Source organism: Scyliorhinus torazame, chromosome 5 (genome assembly GCF_047496885.1).
Source record: "Scyliorhinus torazame isolate Kashiwa2021f chromosome 5, sScyTor2.1, whole genome shotgun sequence".
In the NCBI taxonomy this organism is placed as follows: Eukaryota; Metazoa; Chordata; class Chondrichthyes; order Carcharhiniformes; family Scyliorhinidae; genus Scyliorhinus; species Scyliorhinus torazame.
The window spans coordinates 244,186,043-244,203,353 of record NC_092711.1 but is presented as its reverse complement, the minus strand read 5'-3'; the positions used below and the strand labels follow the sequence as shown (position 1 = coordinate 244,203,353).

The 17,311-nt window shown below is 44.8% G+C and overlaps 1 protein-coding gene across 2 annotated transcripts in view; it reads left to right on the top strand.

The window, feature by feature from the left end:
* Positions 1-17,311, top strand: part of hdac8 (histone deacetylase 8) — a 103,823-nt gene that overhangs the window by 16,440 nt on the left and 70,072 nt on the right. For both annotated transcript variants that reach the window (XM_072505233.1, XM_072505232.1), the window contains exon 4: positions 7,032-7,173. In XM_072505233.1, coding sequence (XP_072361334.1) covers positions 7,032-7,173 — 142 coding nt within the window. The remainder of the gene's footprint in view (positions 1-7,031; positions 7,174-17,311) is intronic.

The following is a 17,311-nucleotide window of genomic DNA, read 5'->3' as shown; positions in this document are numbered from 1 at the left end:
AGATGATGTTGAAATTACCGCAAATAAGAATTCATTTGGAGCAGCTGCTGAGGGAGGAAAGCAGTGAAGATATCTTGGTGAGAAAATTGTCAGGGCACTGTTCCAACTAGCTGAGGAGGGTTGCTTGGCTCCTTTCTTTACCCCCTCGTTTGACCCCAACAAGTTTTATTTGTTGGAAAAGAATATACTTGACAATTCAGTGAGTAGTTAACTGTTTACACTGTGATCATAAAATAACTAATAGGGCAGGTTTTCTGGAGTTTAACAAAGAAACAGATTTGCGTTATTATACTTAAACCAATCTAGGAAAAAATAATAAAATGCATACTGACTTTTGCAGACAAGCACACACCCCTATTACAGAGTGGGGTAGGATATGTTGATCAAATTAGAGTCCATAAAAGGTAAAAGGAATTTCTAGGTGTTTCTTTCTGTTGGAATTAATAGTCGGTTTTGGGTGGGGGTTGGTTTGGGTTTCAGAATTTTTGGGGCCACTCCACTAGCTAGAATAATAATCTTTGGTAGGCTTGCATTAACACTGCAATGAAGTCACTGTGAAAATCCCCCAGTCGCCACATTCCGGCGCCTGTTCGGGTACACAAGGGAGAATTCAGAATGTCCAATTCACCTAAGAAACACGTCTTTTGGGACATGTGGAAGGAAAACGGAGCACCCGGAGGAGCCCCACGCAGACACGGAGAACGTGCAGACTCTGCACTGACAGTGACCCAATCCGGGAATTGAACCTGGGACCCTGGAGCTGTGAAGCAACAGGGCTAACCACTGTTCTACCAGTTAAAGCCAGATGTTCTGTACTGACATAAAGGTGACAACAGTAGAGTGGGGTCAACACAGAATATAAACTAATGTCCAGATTGAGAGATCAATGTGATGGGTGAGTAAGACCAGAAGCTATTTAAAGGATAGCAGATAGGAGGACACACTGTAAGAGGTATTTCCATGGGCATGAAGGTCCAGGAGACGTGCAGAATCAGTTGTGGGACAGAAAATTTTGGCAAAGTTGAAGGTCACTGTGCATTCCAGAAGTATCTGAGACGTGTACTTCAGTTCAGGAGAATGAATCTCTGGCCATGAACCAGACGAGCTAGAGCTGCAAAACCAGTAGGCTAACCACAGACTGAGCAGTTAACAATAGCAGTGGAGAATTGGCTGTAAGTTAGACAAAGTTACTTTAAAATTTAAACAAATGAGCAGTAGTTGAGGTGCACAGGTGTAGTCCAATTTAGAAATGTATTCTTGAAGTCCAGAGGAGTCCAGGAGTTTGGAAACCAAATTTGAGAAAAGATCTTGTGTTCACTTAAGAAAACAAAGAGTTGGCATTACAGGAGGATGAGCAGTGAACACTTTAAGCTAGCAGATCACTTACTATTAGAGCCAAGAGAACATAAACAGTGGAAGTGGAGATTGAGTGTGGGTAAAAGTATAGAAGTTAGCCCTAGCGACAGTAAGTAAGTCAAATACCATCATGTTGTGTGACATTGAGACGAGGCAAGGGATATTCCCATAGTTGTGGGAGTAAGAACTGAAAAGAGTTTCCCTCAGCTATTTTGTGCCACCTGGTACCTGGGATGTAGAAGTGTTGATAGAGGCCTGTGCGCAGCAAGACTCTAGGATATGATTGCCCCTTGGAAGCTAGAGTGCAGTTCAGGAAGGAGAACATTTTGATTTTGTTTTGTGCATAAGAACGAAAATTCTCAGTTGATGCACTGAAGGGTAAAATCTTAAAAGGATTGAAGACCTTAGAAATTCAGTTACACAAAGCTATTAATGTACGAAGGCTCTTAAATAAAGCTGTCATTAAAAAAAAATGGGATTCTCACTTTTTATATATAAGAGGCATGGGGTATTAAAACAAGTGGTAATGCTGAATCTATGCAAATCATTGGTGGGTGCGCCGTTAGAATATTGTAACCAGTTTTGCTGACAAAGACACAGGCTATAAAAGGGATTTACTGAGGTAATGCCAAGAATGAGAAACTTCAGCGACAAGGAAAGTTGGAGAAAGCATGTTTTTGTTTCAATTGAACGTAAGTTCAAGTTACCAAGTCGGTAACTCGGTTCTTACCAAGTTGGTAAGAACATTACCAAAAGAATGCAGCAACTGATTAGGAAAATTATTTTTTGTACAGACGGCTAGGATTTGGCATATCCTAGAAGAAAGAGTAGGAAATTGAATATACAATAAACATTTAAAAAAATTGTTGAAGCAGTTTTTCATCTTGCACTTATCAGGACATTTCACAAAAATACAAAGCCAAAGGAGACAACAAATTTAGACTGTATGAGCAGAGTGCTGATTAGTTGGCAGGTGGACTCTGATTGGTAGAGATGTTGCCATGGAGAATGCACCAGTTATCAGTCACCATCTTATCTATGACCAGTTCTCACAATATGAATTGGGTGAAATGCTACAACCAGTTTTGAACAAGTTTTCCAGGCATAAGATGACGGATTCCTTCACATTTGTGATGATCATTCAGGACTTGCATACTGATAGCATGTTGTGAACGGATGCTCATTGACATTGCTCGCCTATTCACCGATGTTCTACTTAAGGAAGCCATAGATATTTGCACTGCAGCACTATACCATGGTGATCTAAACCCACCACCTTTGCATGAATCAGTATTCATTGAACTTATGAACTCGGTAACTCATGCAGTTTGCGTCCAGTTTTGACAATGCCACACCACAAATGCCCAAATAGATGGTGTTGTCATGGAATTTCCTCTAGACTCAGCTCTTGCAAACAACTTCGCTGGGTCCCATGAAAAACATGCCTTCAAAGGCATGACACAGAACTTCTTATCCCTTGCATATTTTGATATGTGGATGACATGTTTGCTATATTTAAATCTGCAGATGAATGTAATAATTTCATGACATGCCTTAATGGGCTTCATCCTGCACTCAAATTCGCCTTTTGAAATGGAGCAGTCAAATTAACTCCCTTTTCCTTATTTATTAGTTGGGAAATCCACCAGTCTACTGCAGGCCTATCTTCACTGCTGAAAATATGCGTTGGGATTCTTGCAGTTCCCCACATGAGAAGATTGGCCTTATTGGCAATCTTTTAAATTGGGCCCGAGACACTTACTCACCATGCAAACTTGATACTGAAATGGGGTGCATCAAACACATCCTGCAGGATAATGGCTACCCTGACCAGATCATTTTACGCTGTATAGTGCACTAAATCACGAACAGACCCAAGGCCATCACGTTCGGCCCTGAAAAGTCCCCAGTTTACCTCCGGTTACCCTGGAAGGGCAAATTATCTAAAAAAAAAATTGAACAACAGATGAAGCTAGCTGTTTCATGCAGTAGCAACATGACTGATGTTTCGCCACACAGGATGCTGCTGTCAAGCCAAAAAGACGTTCTGCCTATTACATGATGAAATATGAATTTCAATGCCACTGTGATGCTACATATGTCGGCCATAAGTCTCAATGACTGGCAGATCATACCAAGCAGCATGTCCCTTCCACTGTTCACAACGGGCTAGGTACAAACTGTACTCAACTAACCTGTGCTTGCAAAACTCAATATACAGTGTCCAACATAGATGTGATTCTGCAATTGAACAACATTTGGCAAGTAACCCCCGTTGTGCTAAAATTTACGCTGACAACCAATTAAAAATAGTCAGTCAGGCTTGCAGCGTTGTGTATTTGCATGCATTGGAAGCTACATATATTAAAACATAGGGCCGTGGTCTTTTCAGACAGAAAGAACATGAACACACATTGCTCCTGTTCCAGCTAAACAAAATACGTGACAGCTATTTGCTGGTTTATTCCTCAGGGCAATACCTTGACCAACTGGGGTCCAGCTACCTGGTTTAAATTTCAAACACTGCTTGGCAGTTGGCTATCAGTCACCATCAGCTGGTGCATCTACCAATCAGAATCCACTTGTCAACCAATCTGCGCACTCTCTTCTCACACAGTATAAATTTGTTGTCCCCCTTGGATTTGCATTTTTGTGGAATGTCCTGATGAGTGCTTCGACAAAAAAGTCTCTATTCAGCAATGCTCAAATTCTGTACAGCAAATTACTATACAATAAAGTTTTACAAAAGACCATGGAGAAGTATTTGGGAGAGTGGGGTATTTGGTGATGGAAGGGCAGAGGGATGGGACTAAGTGCATAGATGTTTCAGAGCCACCATCTGATGGACTGAATGTTTTCTCTTAAAGCAGACCAAGGCAGGCCAGCAGCACAGTTCAATTTCCGTACCAGCCTCCCCGAATAGGCGCCGGAATGTGGCGACTAGGGGCTTTTCACAGTAACTTCATCTCAAGCCTACTTGTGACAATAAGTGATTTTCATTTCATTTTCTGTGCTGTACTATTGATGCTTCTGTGAGAATGTTAGTAAAGAGAATTCCACTGCAACACAATTGCCTCCTACTCTTTATTCATTCTGTGATTGAGTTTTCATGTTGTAATGCAAGTTGACTTCCTTCTTAAATTGCAAGTCTCAAAATCAAAAATGACTCTTTCAAAATACTCGCTCATACATGCAAGTAATGTTTATCTTTTAAGATAGCTAACTTTAAAAAATACTAAAATAATGTATGAGTACTTCCTACAGTCATCGGCGGCACGGTAGCACAATGGTTAGCACTGTTGCTTCACAGCGCCAGGGTCCCAGGTTCGATTCCTGGCTTGGGTCACTGTTTGTGGGGCGTCTGCACGTTCTCCCTGAGTCTGGATTGGTTTCCTCCCACAAGTCCCGAAAAACGTGCTGTTAGGTAATTTGGACATTCCGAATTCTCCGTGTACCCGAACAGGCGCAGGAATGTAGCCACTAGGGGCTTTTCATGGTAACTTCACTGCAGTGTTAATGTAAGCCTACTTGTTTCAGTAAAGATTATTATTATTTAAAAATGTAGCAGGGCTCTTTCATTCAGATCAAAACCAGCCTTGACCCTAGGTCTGAAACATTGGAAGATATTTCTTCGTCTTTAGAAGTATCAACATTGGCACACATGTGAAAAAACAGGTTTGTTATTTATTTTTAAATAATTATGATCAACAAGTGAGCGGGGAACAGATTGCATTGGTAATCTGGCCCAACACAACCTCTCCCCATCCTCGGCCACCACACTATTTATATATTTCCAGATTCTTTGGAGATTTGATACTCAAGAAGTTAACCTTGTTTTATTGCAGTACCTGGGAACAGTGTAACTCTCAGAAACACACCCCTTCATGGTTTCCTCGTGGTAATGAGTTTGTGAAAAGCTCTGTCTCTCCTGCCTGTCTGTCTGTGTCATTGCTGGAGCTGCCAAGCTTTTCCCTGTTGCTAGGTGTTACACAGCCTCACACTGTGCCTTGCAATACTCTATAGATAAGGATTAGCGTCAGTCAGGTTGTCTGAAAGCTGGGACCATTCCAGCAAAGAGAAATTTGAGCTCACAGAACACTCATTATCTTTCACTTAAACCTGATCCAACAAAGGACCTTCTGTGGAACTGTTAGCAGCCAATATTGGGAAAAGACAAAGGCCAACCAGCCTAGTGTTTCTTACTCTGAAATCCCCCACTCTGGTTCCCAATTGACTTTGGAAGGGGGGAAAACAAAAGAATTTCTGTTGCTTTTAGTGGAACAGGATTCAGATCATCTGTAGAAACGAAGGCTTCATGCTCTGGTGCTGAATGAAATAGGTTGCATGGGGTGGTACAAAGTGTGGTGTCTCTATTTGGATGTAAATCTGCAATTCGTCGAAACCCTTTCTATTTCAGATTAATACACTTATTTAAACTGTAATGTTTCTTTGTTTTTCCATGTTATTGTGATCCTTTTTGTGCTTAAATATGCCTCTTGTTTCTAATCCTATACTATTGTGCATCTATTAACAAAGAGACGCCTACATAACCTCAAGTGACCCAATCCTCCCATCACTCACTGCTTCTTTCTATGTGATGCCTGAGATATGGGCTTTTAGAACCGTGAAGGACAACAATTTTTTTTTTTCAAAGGCTTAAAAGGGACAACCTGTAAATTATTTTGGTTCACAGTGCGTGATATGGACTGGCCCCAGGAAAGTCTTTAAAAGAAGGGGGGGGTTTACATTTTGGCAAAATATTGCCAAAATTCAGGCTGATGTGAAGCTTTAACTTACCTTTTTAATCTGTAGAAAGTCATTTATCTCCAGCTGAGATGCATTTTGATCTTAATATAGAGCAACTTCATGCACTCTGCATGACAACAGGAAGTTGTGCAAAAGTGGTGTAGATTTGCTTGCACTCTGATTTTTATTTCTTTCCCACGCGTTCTCTTTCAGGGGAGGGGAAATGGAAGGATTAGTTGCTTGAAGGAAAATTAGTTACGCTGGGATGAGAGGATAAAGTGTTCTGATTTCATATGTGATGTATCACGAGTGGTTAAATGATGAGCAGGAGAAGATTGTATAAGGGTTTCTTTCAGCTCAGGAAATGGTAGAGAGCATTTGAAAGGCTGAAAATGGGAGTGGAAATGGCTTTCTTGGCAGCTGATTTTATACAATGAGTGGTAAAACTGTGCAGAATGTAATTCAATTTATCAGTTTGTGTTGGATTAGTTAATCTCAGCACAGGCAATGGTAGTGGTGCTACAGTTAACTTCAATTAGTTTCAACACCCGTGGGTTATGAAAGGAAAATAAATCAGTGCTCATTATCCTGTTTTGAAATTGTGTATGTGTGGATGTTGGTTGAGCGAATTGGGCTTAGTTGCGGTTTACCCTGTAGTTAACAATTGTGCATTTTCAAAACTCATGCATGAGTATTGGCTGCTTTATTGCAATACTTTAGCACAAGCAAGATGTGTGGAATCATATCCCAGCACGTACTCAACACCCTCAGGAAATGAGGGTGATAGTGGCTGAAGATGAGGGAAAAAGAACTAAACAAAAATGTTGCTCCATGATGAGGTTGCCCATAGCTCAGGATTCTGTTGGTTCTCGACTTGGTTTAAGTTTTCTTTCAGTTTAATTATCTCTTTCCATTTTTGTATTTTTCAGGTTATGACTGCCCTACGGCAGAGGGAGTGTTTGATTATGCCGCAGCAGTAGCTGGGGCCACTCTTACAGCTGCGCAGTGCCTGATGGACAAAAAATATCAGGTGGCAATAAATTGGCCTGGAGGATGGCATCATGCAAAAAAGTGAGTGTTCGGAAAATAATTTCTTCACCCAGCAAGATAGGAATAACATTATTCAATTTAATAATTGAATTTTCTTCTGTGTCTTTTAATCTGTTCATTTAAGTTTTTATTTGAAGGCTTTGGTCTTTTCCAAAAGCCTGGCAGAGACTTGATAATTTGCTCAAGAGTTTTGATGCTATATCTTGAATTTAGATTGTTTACTCTGAACATATTCAGTGTACCTAATTTCCCAAGATTCATCAGTATTCAGCTGTAATGATATTCATTACTACCTGGTACTTTCTTCCCAGTAGCTTTACTTGAAATAATTTTGGAACACACAGGATGAAATTTAAAAGCTGTAATAAACTCATGTACGAGAGAGAGAAAATTACACTGATTACATGCATCTTTACACTTTGTTTTGTGTTCTCTAAACTTATATTTAATTATTGGAGGTGGACAGTGAGATATAGCAAAAGAAGTGACAACGTATGAGCTTTATTCATTTAATGTTACTTCAGTTTTCAAAAATAAGTTTAATATTGAAGCCAGTTAATGGTGGTATCTATGTTTTGATTGTAGAAAAGGTCAGCGTCTATCACTTAAAACAGATGTTGATTTCTAACATTAGTGAAGAATGGAAAGATTGACGGACAGAATGATGATTTGAGAGAAAAGGGATGTTGCCTGGAGGATGGCATCATGCAAAGTAGTGTTTTTCCTCACACCCCACCTACCATGTTCTAAGCCTGTAACACTTAACACATTAAACATTCCAACCTAAGACACTTCACCACTGCTGAATACTGGAAAACCTGAGCAGTATTTATAGACGTTACCTTAAATTCAATCTGTCTCCTGCCAGTGCAAGATGGCGGTCTGCGTATATGCACTGGGCTGCACATGTGCAGAGATCTAGTAATGTCACTCTGCTGCACCTGGTTTGCCAGTATTACTCTGCGTATGTTCCAGAGATGTCACCATGTTTCCCTGGAAGCGTGTCAGTAAGCGAGGGGCATCCATGGGAGTTCGGACAGTATTTACAGGGGTTTACATCCACTCATCGCCCACTTCCCCCTTCACGAGAGATGGTGTAAAGCGAAAGAACAAAAAGCTCTTCTGCAGGGAAGGACTAAGAAGCTGATTGATCAATTGCAAACAGTGATGCATTCCCCAGGGAGTGTGTCTGCAGTTTAATTGTTTCCCTGGGCAGTGGTTTGAGACTGAAATTAGTCATATTGTTAAGTTTAGCCATTTTCTCCGTAAAGTGCATTTGGAATTGTTGCGTCCCCAACTGTTGTTGGGGCAATTCTGCTCCTAGTGCATGTTAAAAAGAAACTGCTGAACAGAGCAATCTTTGGTCCTGGCTGCTGCCCATTCCATCGCTCCCAATGACAACTGAGTAAAACAGTCAAATTACACATGCACGGTGTTGTCAGCAAATACAGCCGTATAAGTTAGAGTGTTGTTAAAATCCAGCTGAATACCTGAAGGGGTGAGGACAGAGATGGAGTGGAGACAGTGGAGATAACAGAAAAAGTTAAAATATGGAGAGTGTGGTCTCAGCCTGGAACTGCCTATAAGATACTTTCCATTAGCTCATTAGAGGGACTCTGGTTGGTATCTTCAGTATCTGTGGTTTGTTTATGGCTTGAGCTTAGTGGGAGAGTCAGGTGATTCATGCACATAGGGTGCAAGAGAGAAAGATCTGTTTTGGGGCGAGACAGCAGGTGTCAGCATTTTTTTTTTTGCCTGAGGAAACAATAATTGCACTTGTAATACTTTAATGCTACCTTGTAGTTGAGTGCGCTGCTTACTGTTTGTTAACTTGTCAGGTGGGTGCTGTAGGTTCATTCTGATTTCTGGATGTCACTGGTTATTTTAACAAATCTAATTAGCAGTCCTTCTCACAGGTCAATTTCAGAGTTCGGCATTTTTGAATATCCCATTCAACCATGGGAAGCCACAGATGCCTTTTCATTTTCTTTGGCTAACTTCAATGATTGTCCAACATCTTGCAAGTTTATTTTCAAGATGCTCCTCAATTTGTTTTACTCTTGCGTGATTACAAAGTTGGATTAATTGTTTATGCAATAGCCCTGATCTAGCATTACATCATGTAACATTATTCTCAGGAATGATGCGACCATGCGTAGGAGCATATGAATTAGGGGCAAGAGTAGACCATTTGGCCCCTCAAACCTGTTCAGCCATTCACTAAAATCATGGTTGATTTGATTGTGGCCTTTGTTGACTGGATCCAAACTGGTGAAGTTAAAGCTAATGCAGCAGCTTTCTTTGCTGGAGAGAGTTTATTGACTTAGTTCACAGTCAACAAAATAATTCTTCTCATCTTCATCTTAAATGACAAACCTCTTATTTTTAAACTTTGTCCCCTAGTTCTAGTCTCTCCCACAAGGGGAAACATCCTTTCAGCATCCATCCTGTCAAGAGCCATCAGGATCATATACGTTTTAATAAGACCACTTCTCAATCTTCGAAACGGCAATAGATATAGGCCCAGCCTGTCCAACCGTTCCTCATAACCTTTTCTGCCAGCAATCCCAGGTCTCCGTTGCTCTGAACTGTTGATGCATTTATACCCTATCTTGGATAAGGAGACCAAAACTGTGTGAAGTAGCCCAGATGTGTGTTCTCAAATGACCTGTACAACTCTCGCAACAAATAAATGACCTATTTATCCTTACACTTTCTTTTCTGTTAGCTAGTCAATCTTTTATGCAAATATTTTACCCACTACACGACAGGCGTTTACTATTTTTTAATTTTCCAATTAAGGGGAAATTTAGTGTGGCCAATCCACCTACCCTGCACATCTTTGTATTGTGATGGTGAGACCCATGCAGACACGTGGAGAATGTGCAAACTCCACCTGGACAGTGACCACAGGCTTTTACTTCGCCTAGTATCTTTTGATGTGATAACATGATAAATGCCTTCTGGAAATCCAAGCACTGCTCATCCACAGGTTCCCCTTTATTGAGTGTTATTTACTCAAAGAACACCTAATAGATTAGTCAAACATAATTTCTCTTTCACAAAACCATGTTGACGCTTCCTGTGTTGACTGTTCATGCTCTTATAATTGCTCTTAAGTTTAAAATACTTCTCTCTCTCCCTCAAACTGAATGTGAAATTCAATCATCTTGTGTTCGCTGCTACCTATGAGTTCATTAATTAATCCTGTCTCTAGGGGGTGGCATAGTGGTGCAGTGGTTAGCACTGCTGCCTCACGGCACCGAGGACTCTGGTTTGAGCCCAGCCCTGGGTCACTGTACATGTGGAGTTTGCACATTCTCCCCGTGTCTGCGTGGCTCTCACTCCCACAGCCCAAAGATGTGCAGGGTAGGTGGCTTGGCCTCGCTAAATTACCCCTTAATTGGGGGAAAACAAATTGGGCATTTTAAATGTATTTATTTTTTTAATTAATTAATCCTGTCTCATTACACCCTACCAGATCTAGTCCAGCCTGCTTTCAGTTGATGATAGAATGTGCTGCTCTAAGAAGCTGTCCTGAAAACATTCTAGGAACCCATACTCCAGGCTATCGTTGCCAATCTGATTCGTCTAGTCTAAATCTAGATTAAAATCACCCAGGATTAGTGCCATACCTTTCTTACAAGGCCCTATTATTTCTTCCTATATACCCCATCCTACAGTGTGGTTACTGTTCGGCCTATAAACCGCTCCCACAAGTAACTTAACTTTAGTATTTCTTATCTCAACCTACATTGATTATACATCTTGAGTTCCAGAAATAAGGTCTACAGTTATCTATTTTTCTTGTACCAATATCATCCTCCAGCTTTTCCTAGCTTCCTGTCCGTCGAAATATTCTTGAATATTCAAGTTCCAGTCTTTGTCATTCTGCAGCCATCACTATCAAATCATAGATACTTATTTCTATTTGTGCTGTAAATTCATCTGTTTTGTTATAAATGCTACTTGCATTCAGATAGAGCTTTTAGTTCTGTCCTTTTACTATTTTTGTAACTTCTAGCCTTCTTATCTGCTGGTGCACCCTTCGGTTTGTACACTCTGTCCCTTCCTGCCACACTCTGATCATAATTTCCCTTATTCCTGCCTTGCTCTCTTGTCTTGTCTTCTCCATTTAATGTATCACATCTTCCCAAACTTAATCCTTCATCCACCACATTTTAGTTTAAAGACTCCTCTACTGTCCTAGTGATACAACGCGCCAGAAATACTGGTTCCAACATGGTTCAGGTGATGACCGTCCCAATGATACAGTTCCCACTTTCCCTATTACTGGTGCCAGTAACCCGTGAATCAAAATGCATTTCTCCCACATAAATCTTTGAGCCATGTATTTAACTCTGTAATATTCTAATCTGATTTATCCAACACCAATTTAATCATGGCTCAAGTAGTAATCCAGGGATTATTACCTATTGAGTTTAAATTTTTTAATTTGGCCTTCAGTTGCTCGTAATCTCTAAACAGAAACTCTTTCCATGTTCTAGCTATATCATTAGTACCTACATGAACCACCGACCACTAGATCCTTCCCCTCCCACTGCACGTCTCCCTCCAGCCCAAAGCAGATGCATTGAATGCTGGCACCAAGCAGGCAACACAGCCATCTGAACTTCCACTCAGCTGCAGAGATCTGTGTTGTACCCCCTTTTGCCCCCCCCCCCCCCCCCCCCAACCACTACCACCGCTTGAATGGTTTCCTGTACCAAGTTGCCATAATCAGTTTGCTCATCCACCCTGCTTTCATCCACAGGCTGCAAGAACTTCAAACCTGTTGAACAATTGCAAAGGCTAAGGCTCCTCCACTTCTTTGGGTCCCTATACCAGCCTATGTCGCAGTCACACTCTCCTGTCCCTGACCACTGTTCAAACCAGAAGGCCCAATCCTAAGGAGTGTGACCACCACCTGCAACAAAGTGTCCTGGTAACTTTCCCTCATCTGAAATGTTGATGATGTCGGAGGGCTGAAGCCTAAGCTCGACAATCTGGAGAAGTTCTCAAGGAGGCAGATGTTGAGTATTGTGGGCCTGCCGAAGACATTGAGGGGAGAAGAGCCACAGAATATGTGGCCAAGATGTTTGAGCAGTTGGTGGGGGAGGAGTCTTTGACGTCTTCCTCAAGGGGACCGGGCCCATCGGTTGTTGAGGAAGAAACCGAAGAGCTGGGAACCTCAGGTGGGGGGTGGTCACCCTGCTCACAGAAATGCTGGTTAATGAAAGTGGTGAGAGGGAGAGCAGCGGCTGGCTATTGTAGGAGGAGGGCTTCTGTTTTCTTTGTTTTGAATTTGGGTGGGGCTAGCGAACCTGGGGCGGTGGGGCTTTCTTTCTTTTGGATGGGGGAGTGGGTTGCTGAAGTTTCTTTATAGAATCATTGAATTGAGAAAAGGGTGAGCCGGGGGGGGGGGCTCTGAACTAACCTCCTCTAAAATGCCTCAAACACCCCATTTGCCTCGTTTGGCCCGTTAACAGCTTAATCCCCCCCCCCCCCTCTCCCCCCCAGCCCCCTCACAGCCGCAACTGATGCTCAAGCATCCTGCTCGCCGCCTTCCCATACTCGTACACTGCCCCTCTGGCCCTGCGCAGCTATCCCACCGCCACCCCCATTGACACTAGCCCAAATTCCATTTTGCCTCGCCTTAGCAGCGCCACCAAGTCTCTGATCCACTGCCAGAATGGCCTTCACCAGCCGCAGCCTCTCCGCCCTCACCACAAGCGCCCTAATTGAATTGAACTCTCCTCTCACCACTGCCTTCAATACCTCCCACAACGTAGCAGCTGAGACCTCCCCCACCTCCCCCTATTATACTCTACATAGTTCCAGATAGCTACTCCTATCTTTCATAAACCTTATCGGCCAATAACCCCACATCCAACCTCCACTGCGGCCTCTGGGAGCTTGATCAGAGACTTGGTGGCGCTGCTAAGGAGAGGCAAATCCACCAAGTGTGGTGCTTGGTTAGTCGCCACGTTCGCCGACTTCTCAAACCCAACCACCCCCACCAACAGTGCCTTGTCCAGGTCAAAAACATCAATCCGGGAGTGCCCCCTGTGGACTTGCGAATAGAACAAAAATTCCCTCGGCCCTGGGTCCGTTGCCCCCATTCGCTCCATAAATTTGAGCAATTCCTTCGCCATTGCCGATACCCTCATAGATCTGGGGCACGACCTATCCAGCCTTGGGTCCAACAACGTATTAAAAAACCCCAACCGTGACCAGCCGGTGCGTGTCCAGGCCCGGGATCTTCGCCAGGACCTGCCTCTTAAACTCCACATCATCCCAATTTGGGGCATAAATGATCACCAACGCCACGGGCTCCCGCTCTGTCTGTGTGGAGTTTGCACATTCTCCCCGTGTCTGCGTGGGTTTCAGCCCCACAACCCAAAGATGTGCAGGGTGGGTGGATTGGCCATGCTAAATTGCCCCTTAATTGGAAAAAAAATAATTGGCTACTTAAAATTTAAAAAAAAGAGAATGGTGGCCTTGGGGCAATTTGTGATTTTGTGCGATGTACAATTCGTCATAATCTGATTGGTGTTGCCATTATCCCGTATGAAATTTCTGCTTTCATGGTGAGTAAATGGCTCCGGCCCTATTTAGAAGGTTGCCAATAAAGCCAATCTTGCAGTAGTGGAGCTATAGAGATCACAATGCATATATTGACCAGTGAAGGTCGGCTTGTGGTAAGCGATAGTGGAGAACTCATTAGCAGATTTCTCAACCAACATGTCATGGAATAGGAACTCGGCAGGCCATTTCATTTCAAAGGTGAATCTGAGTGTGGGTTGGAGCCCATTACGGTATATCAGGGAATTCATGCATGCAGCTTTAAATATCGAAAACATACTTTATACATCTCAAAAATGTTCAAGGTTAGGAGATCACTCCATCCGTCATACACGTTTCTCGTGGAAGCAGATGAAGATGTTCGTAAGAACTGGACCTGGACAGGATTCCATGGGAAAATATCTATTTGGACATGCTTGGTGTCGTTAAAGCTGAAGTCAATTGCTCGTTGTTAAGTTCATATGTTCACGGGACTTCCGGTAGCGGCAGGGATGAGCTAGCCGCACGCTTCGGCGGCTCCAGCTCCGACGGAACTTCGGGCTCTTTTAAGAGCCCCAACGGGGACTTGGACGGCCGTAAAACCCGGTGCGAGGCGCGAGGGAAGGGAGTCCCCCCCCGAAAGACGGAGGGAAAAACCGGTGGCGGCGGCTGCAGCCTGAAGAATCTGCAGCCAGAAGGTCAGAGGGAGTGGAACAAAATGGCGGCGGAGAAACCACAGGTGACATGGGGGCCTGAGCAGGACGAGGTGGTGAGACGGTGCGTGGACCTGCTGAAGAAGGAGGTAATGACCCCGTTGTTACAGGCAATTGAGGGGCTTAAGGAGACTTTAAAGACCCAGGAGACTGAACTTCGCGTGGTGGAGCAGAAGGTATCAGGTATTGAGGACGAGGTCCTGGGCCTGGCGGTCAAGACTCAGATGCACGAGGCACTTCATAAAAAGTGTGCTGATAGGATTGAGGCCCGTGAAAATGGAGCGCGAAGGATACTAGGTCTCCCGGAGGGTGTGGAAGGAGTGGACTGTGGAGCGTACGCAAGTAAGATGCTGAGCTCACTGATGGGTGCTGAGGCCCCTGCGGGCCCCATGGAGGTGGAGTGGGCAAATCGGATCCCGGCGAGAAGACCAAAAGCGGGAGAACCACCGAGGGCGATAATCGTGCGATTCTACCGCCTTAAGGACAGAGAAGAGGTCCTGAGATGGGCTAAAAAGGTGCGGAGTAGCAGATGGGAGAATGCGGTGGTAAGGATCTACCAGGATTGGAGTGCGGAGGTGGCGAGAAGGGGGGCGAGCTTCAACCGAGCCAAAGAGGTTTTGCACAAAAGGAAGGTGAAGTTTGGGATGCTGCAGCCGGCAAGACTATGGATCACGCATCAGGAGAGACACGATTATTTTGAGACGGCGGAGGAAGCATGGTCCTTCATTAACGAAGAGAAACTGGACCGGAACTGAGGGACTGATGCTGCAGGGAACTGTTATTGTTGTTATTATTGTTTTTGTTAATGGGATGGTGAAAGTTAATCGAGAAGTAAACAGGGAAGGGGGAGGACACTGGGGAAATGTGGGCGCCGGTGAGGGGGGAGAGGCGGGACATAGTCAGAGAATGGGGAAGGAGAGGGGGAGGGGAAAGGGAGCTGCGCCATAAGAGGCGGGACAGGTAAAGGGATGTTCCCGCGCCAGAAAGAATAAGGCGGGAAAACAGGCGCAAGGCGGATGGGAGTTCCCTCACACCGGGGGGGCCGAGGAGCGAGCAGGAGTAGCCGGGGTCAGTTGAAGTCAGCTGACTTGCGGAAGTGATATGGGGGGAGCAATCAAGCTAGATAGGAATCTAACCGTGGGGGGGGTGGGGGGACAACTGGGTTGCTGCTGCGGAAATCCAAAAGGAAATGGCTAAAGAGAGGGTGGTCGGGGGCGGAATGCGACGCTGGGGGAGGGAGCGCGGAGGCGGGATATGGGACTGGCCTAGAGAAGGTAATGGCTAGTCGACACGGGAGGGGGGCAGGTATCCCCCCAGTGAGGCTGATCACGTGGAACGTGAGAGGCCTGAATGGACCGATAAAAAGGGCCCGAGCGCTCGCGCATTTGAAAGGACTAAGGGCAGACGTGGTTATGCTCCAAGAGACGCACCTAAAGGTGGCGGACCAAGTTAGGCTAAGGAAAGGATGGGTGGGACAGGTGTTCCACTCAGGACTGGACGCAAAGAACAGAGGGGTGGCCATTTTGGTGTGGAAACAGGTAGCATTTGAAGCAAAGAACATCGTAGCAGATAGTGGAGGTAGATATGTAATGGTGAGTGGTAGGCTGGAGGGAATGGAGGTCGTGTTGGTTAATGTGTATGCCCCAAATTGGGACGATGCGGGGTTCATGAGACGGATGCTGGGGCGTATTCCGGACCTGGAGGCAGGAAATTTGATTTTAGGAGGGGACTTCAATACGGTGCTGGACCCGGGGCTAGATAGATCCAGCTCAAGGACTGGAAGAAGGCCGGCAGCGGCCAAGGTACTTAAGGGGTTTATGGACCAAATGAGGGGAGTGGATCCATGGCGATTTCTTAGACCCAGGGCTAGGGAGTATTCCTTCTTCTCCCACGTCCATAAAGTGTACTCCCGGATAGATTTTTTTGTTTTAGGAAGGTCGTTGATCTCTAGGGTGGAAGAAGCTGAATACTCAGCCATAGCGGTTTCGGATCATGCCCCACATTAGGTGGACCTGGAAGTAGGAGAGGACAGGGAGCAGAGAACACTCTGGCGATTAGATGTGGGACTGATGGCGGATGAGGGAGTGTGTGCAAGTGTGAGGGGGTGTATCGAGAGATACCTGGAAGTCAATGACGACGGCGAGGTCCCTGTGGGAGTGGTCTGGGAAGCACTAAAAGCGGTGGTCAGAGGAGAGCTGATTTCTATTGGGGCCCACAAAAGGAAAACAGGCCAAGGAAAGGGATAGATTACTGGGGGAGATTTTAAGGGTGGACAGGGAATTTGCAGAGACCCCGGAGGAGGAGCTGTACAGGGAGAGGAGACGACTCCAGACCGAGTTTGACCTTCTGACCACCAGAAAGGCGGAGGTACTGTGGAGGAAGGCACAGGGGAGGAGGTATGAATATGGGGAAAAGGCTAGTCGCCTGTTGGCGCACCAACTGCGAAAGAGGGCAGCAGCGAGGGAGATAGGAGGAATTAGGGATGAAAGGGGAGACACCGTGCGAAGGGCAGGAAAGATAAATGAGGTGTTTAAGACCTTTTATGAAGAACTGTATAGGTCTCAGCCCCCAGAGGGAGAGGAGGGGATGCGGCAGTTCCTGGACCAGTTGAGGTTCCCGAAAGTGGAGGAGCAGGCGGTGGCAGGCCTGGGGGCGCCGATTGAGGTGGACGAGGTTATTTAAGGGACTGGGAAGCAGGGAAGGCCCCGGGGCCAGACGGGTTCCCGGTGGAATTCTACAGAAAATATGTGAACTTGTTGGCCGTTTGTTGGCGAGGACGTTCAGTGAGGCCAGGGAAGGGGGGACACTACCCCCGACAATGTCGGAGGCGACGATATCGCTAATTTTGAAGAGGGACAAAGATCCGATGCAGTGTGGGTCCT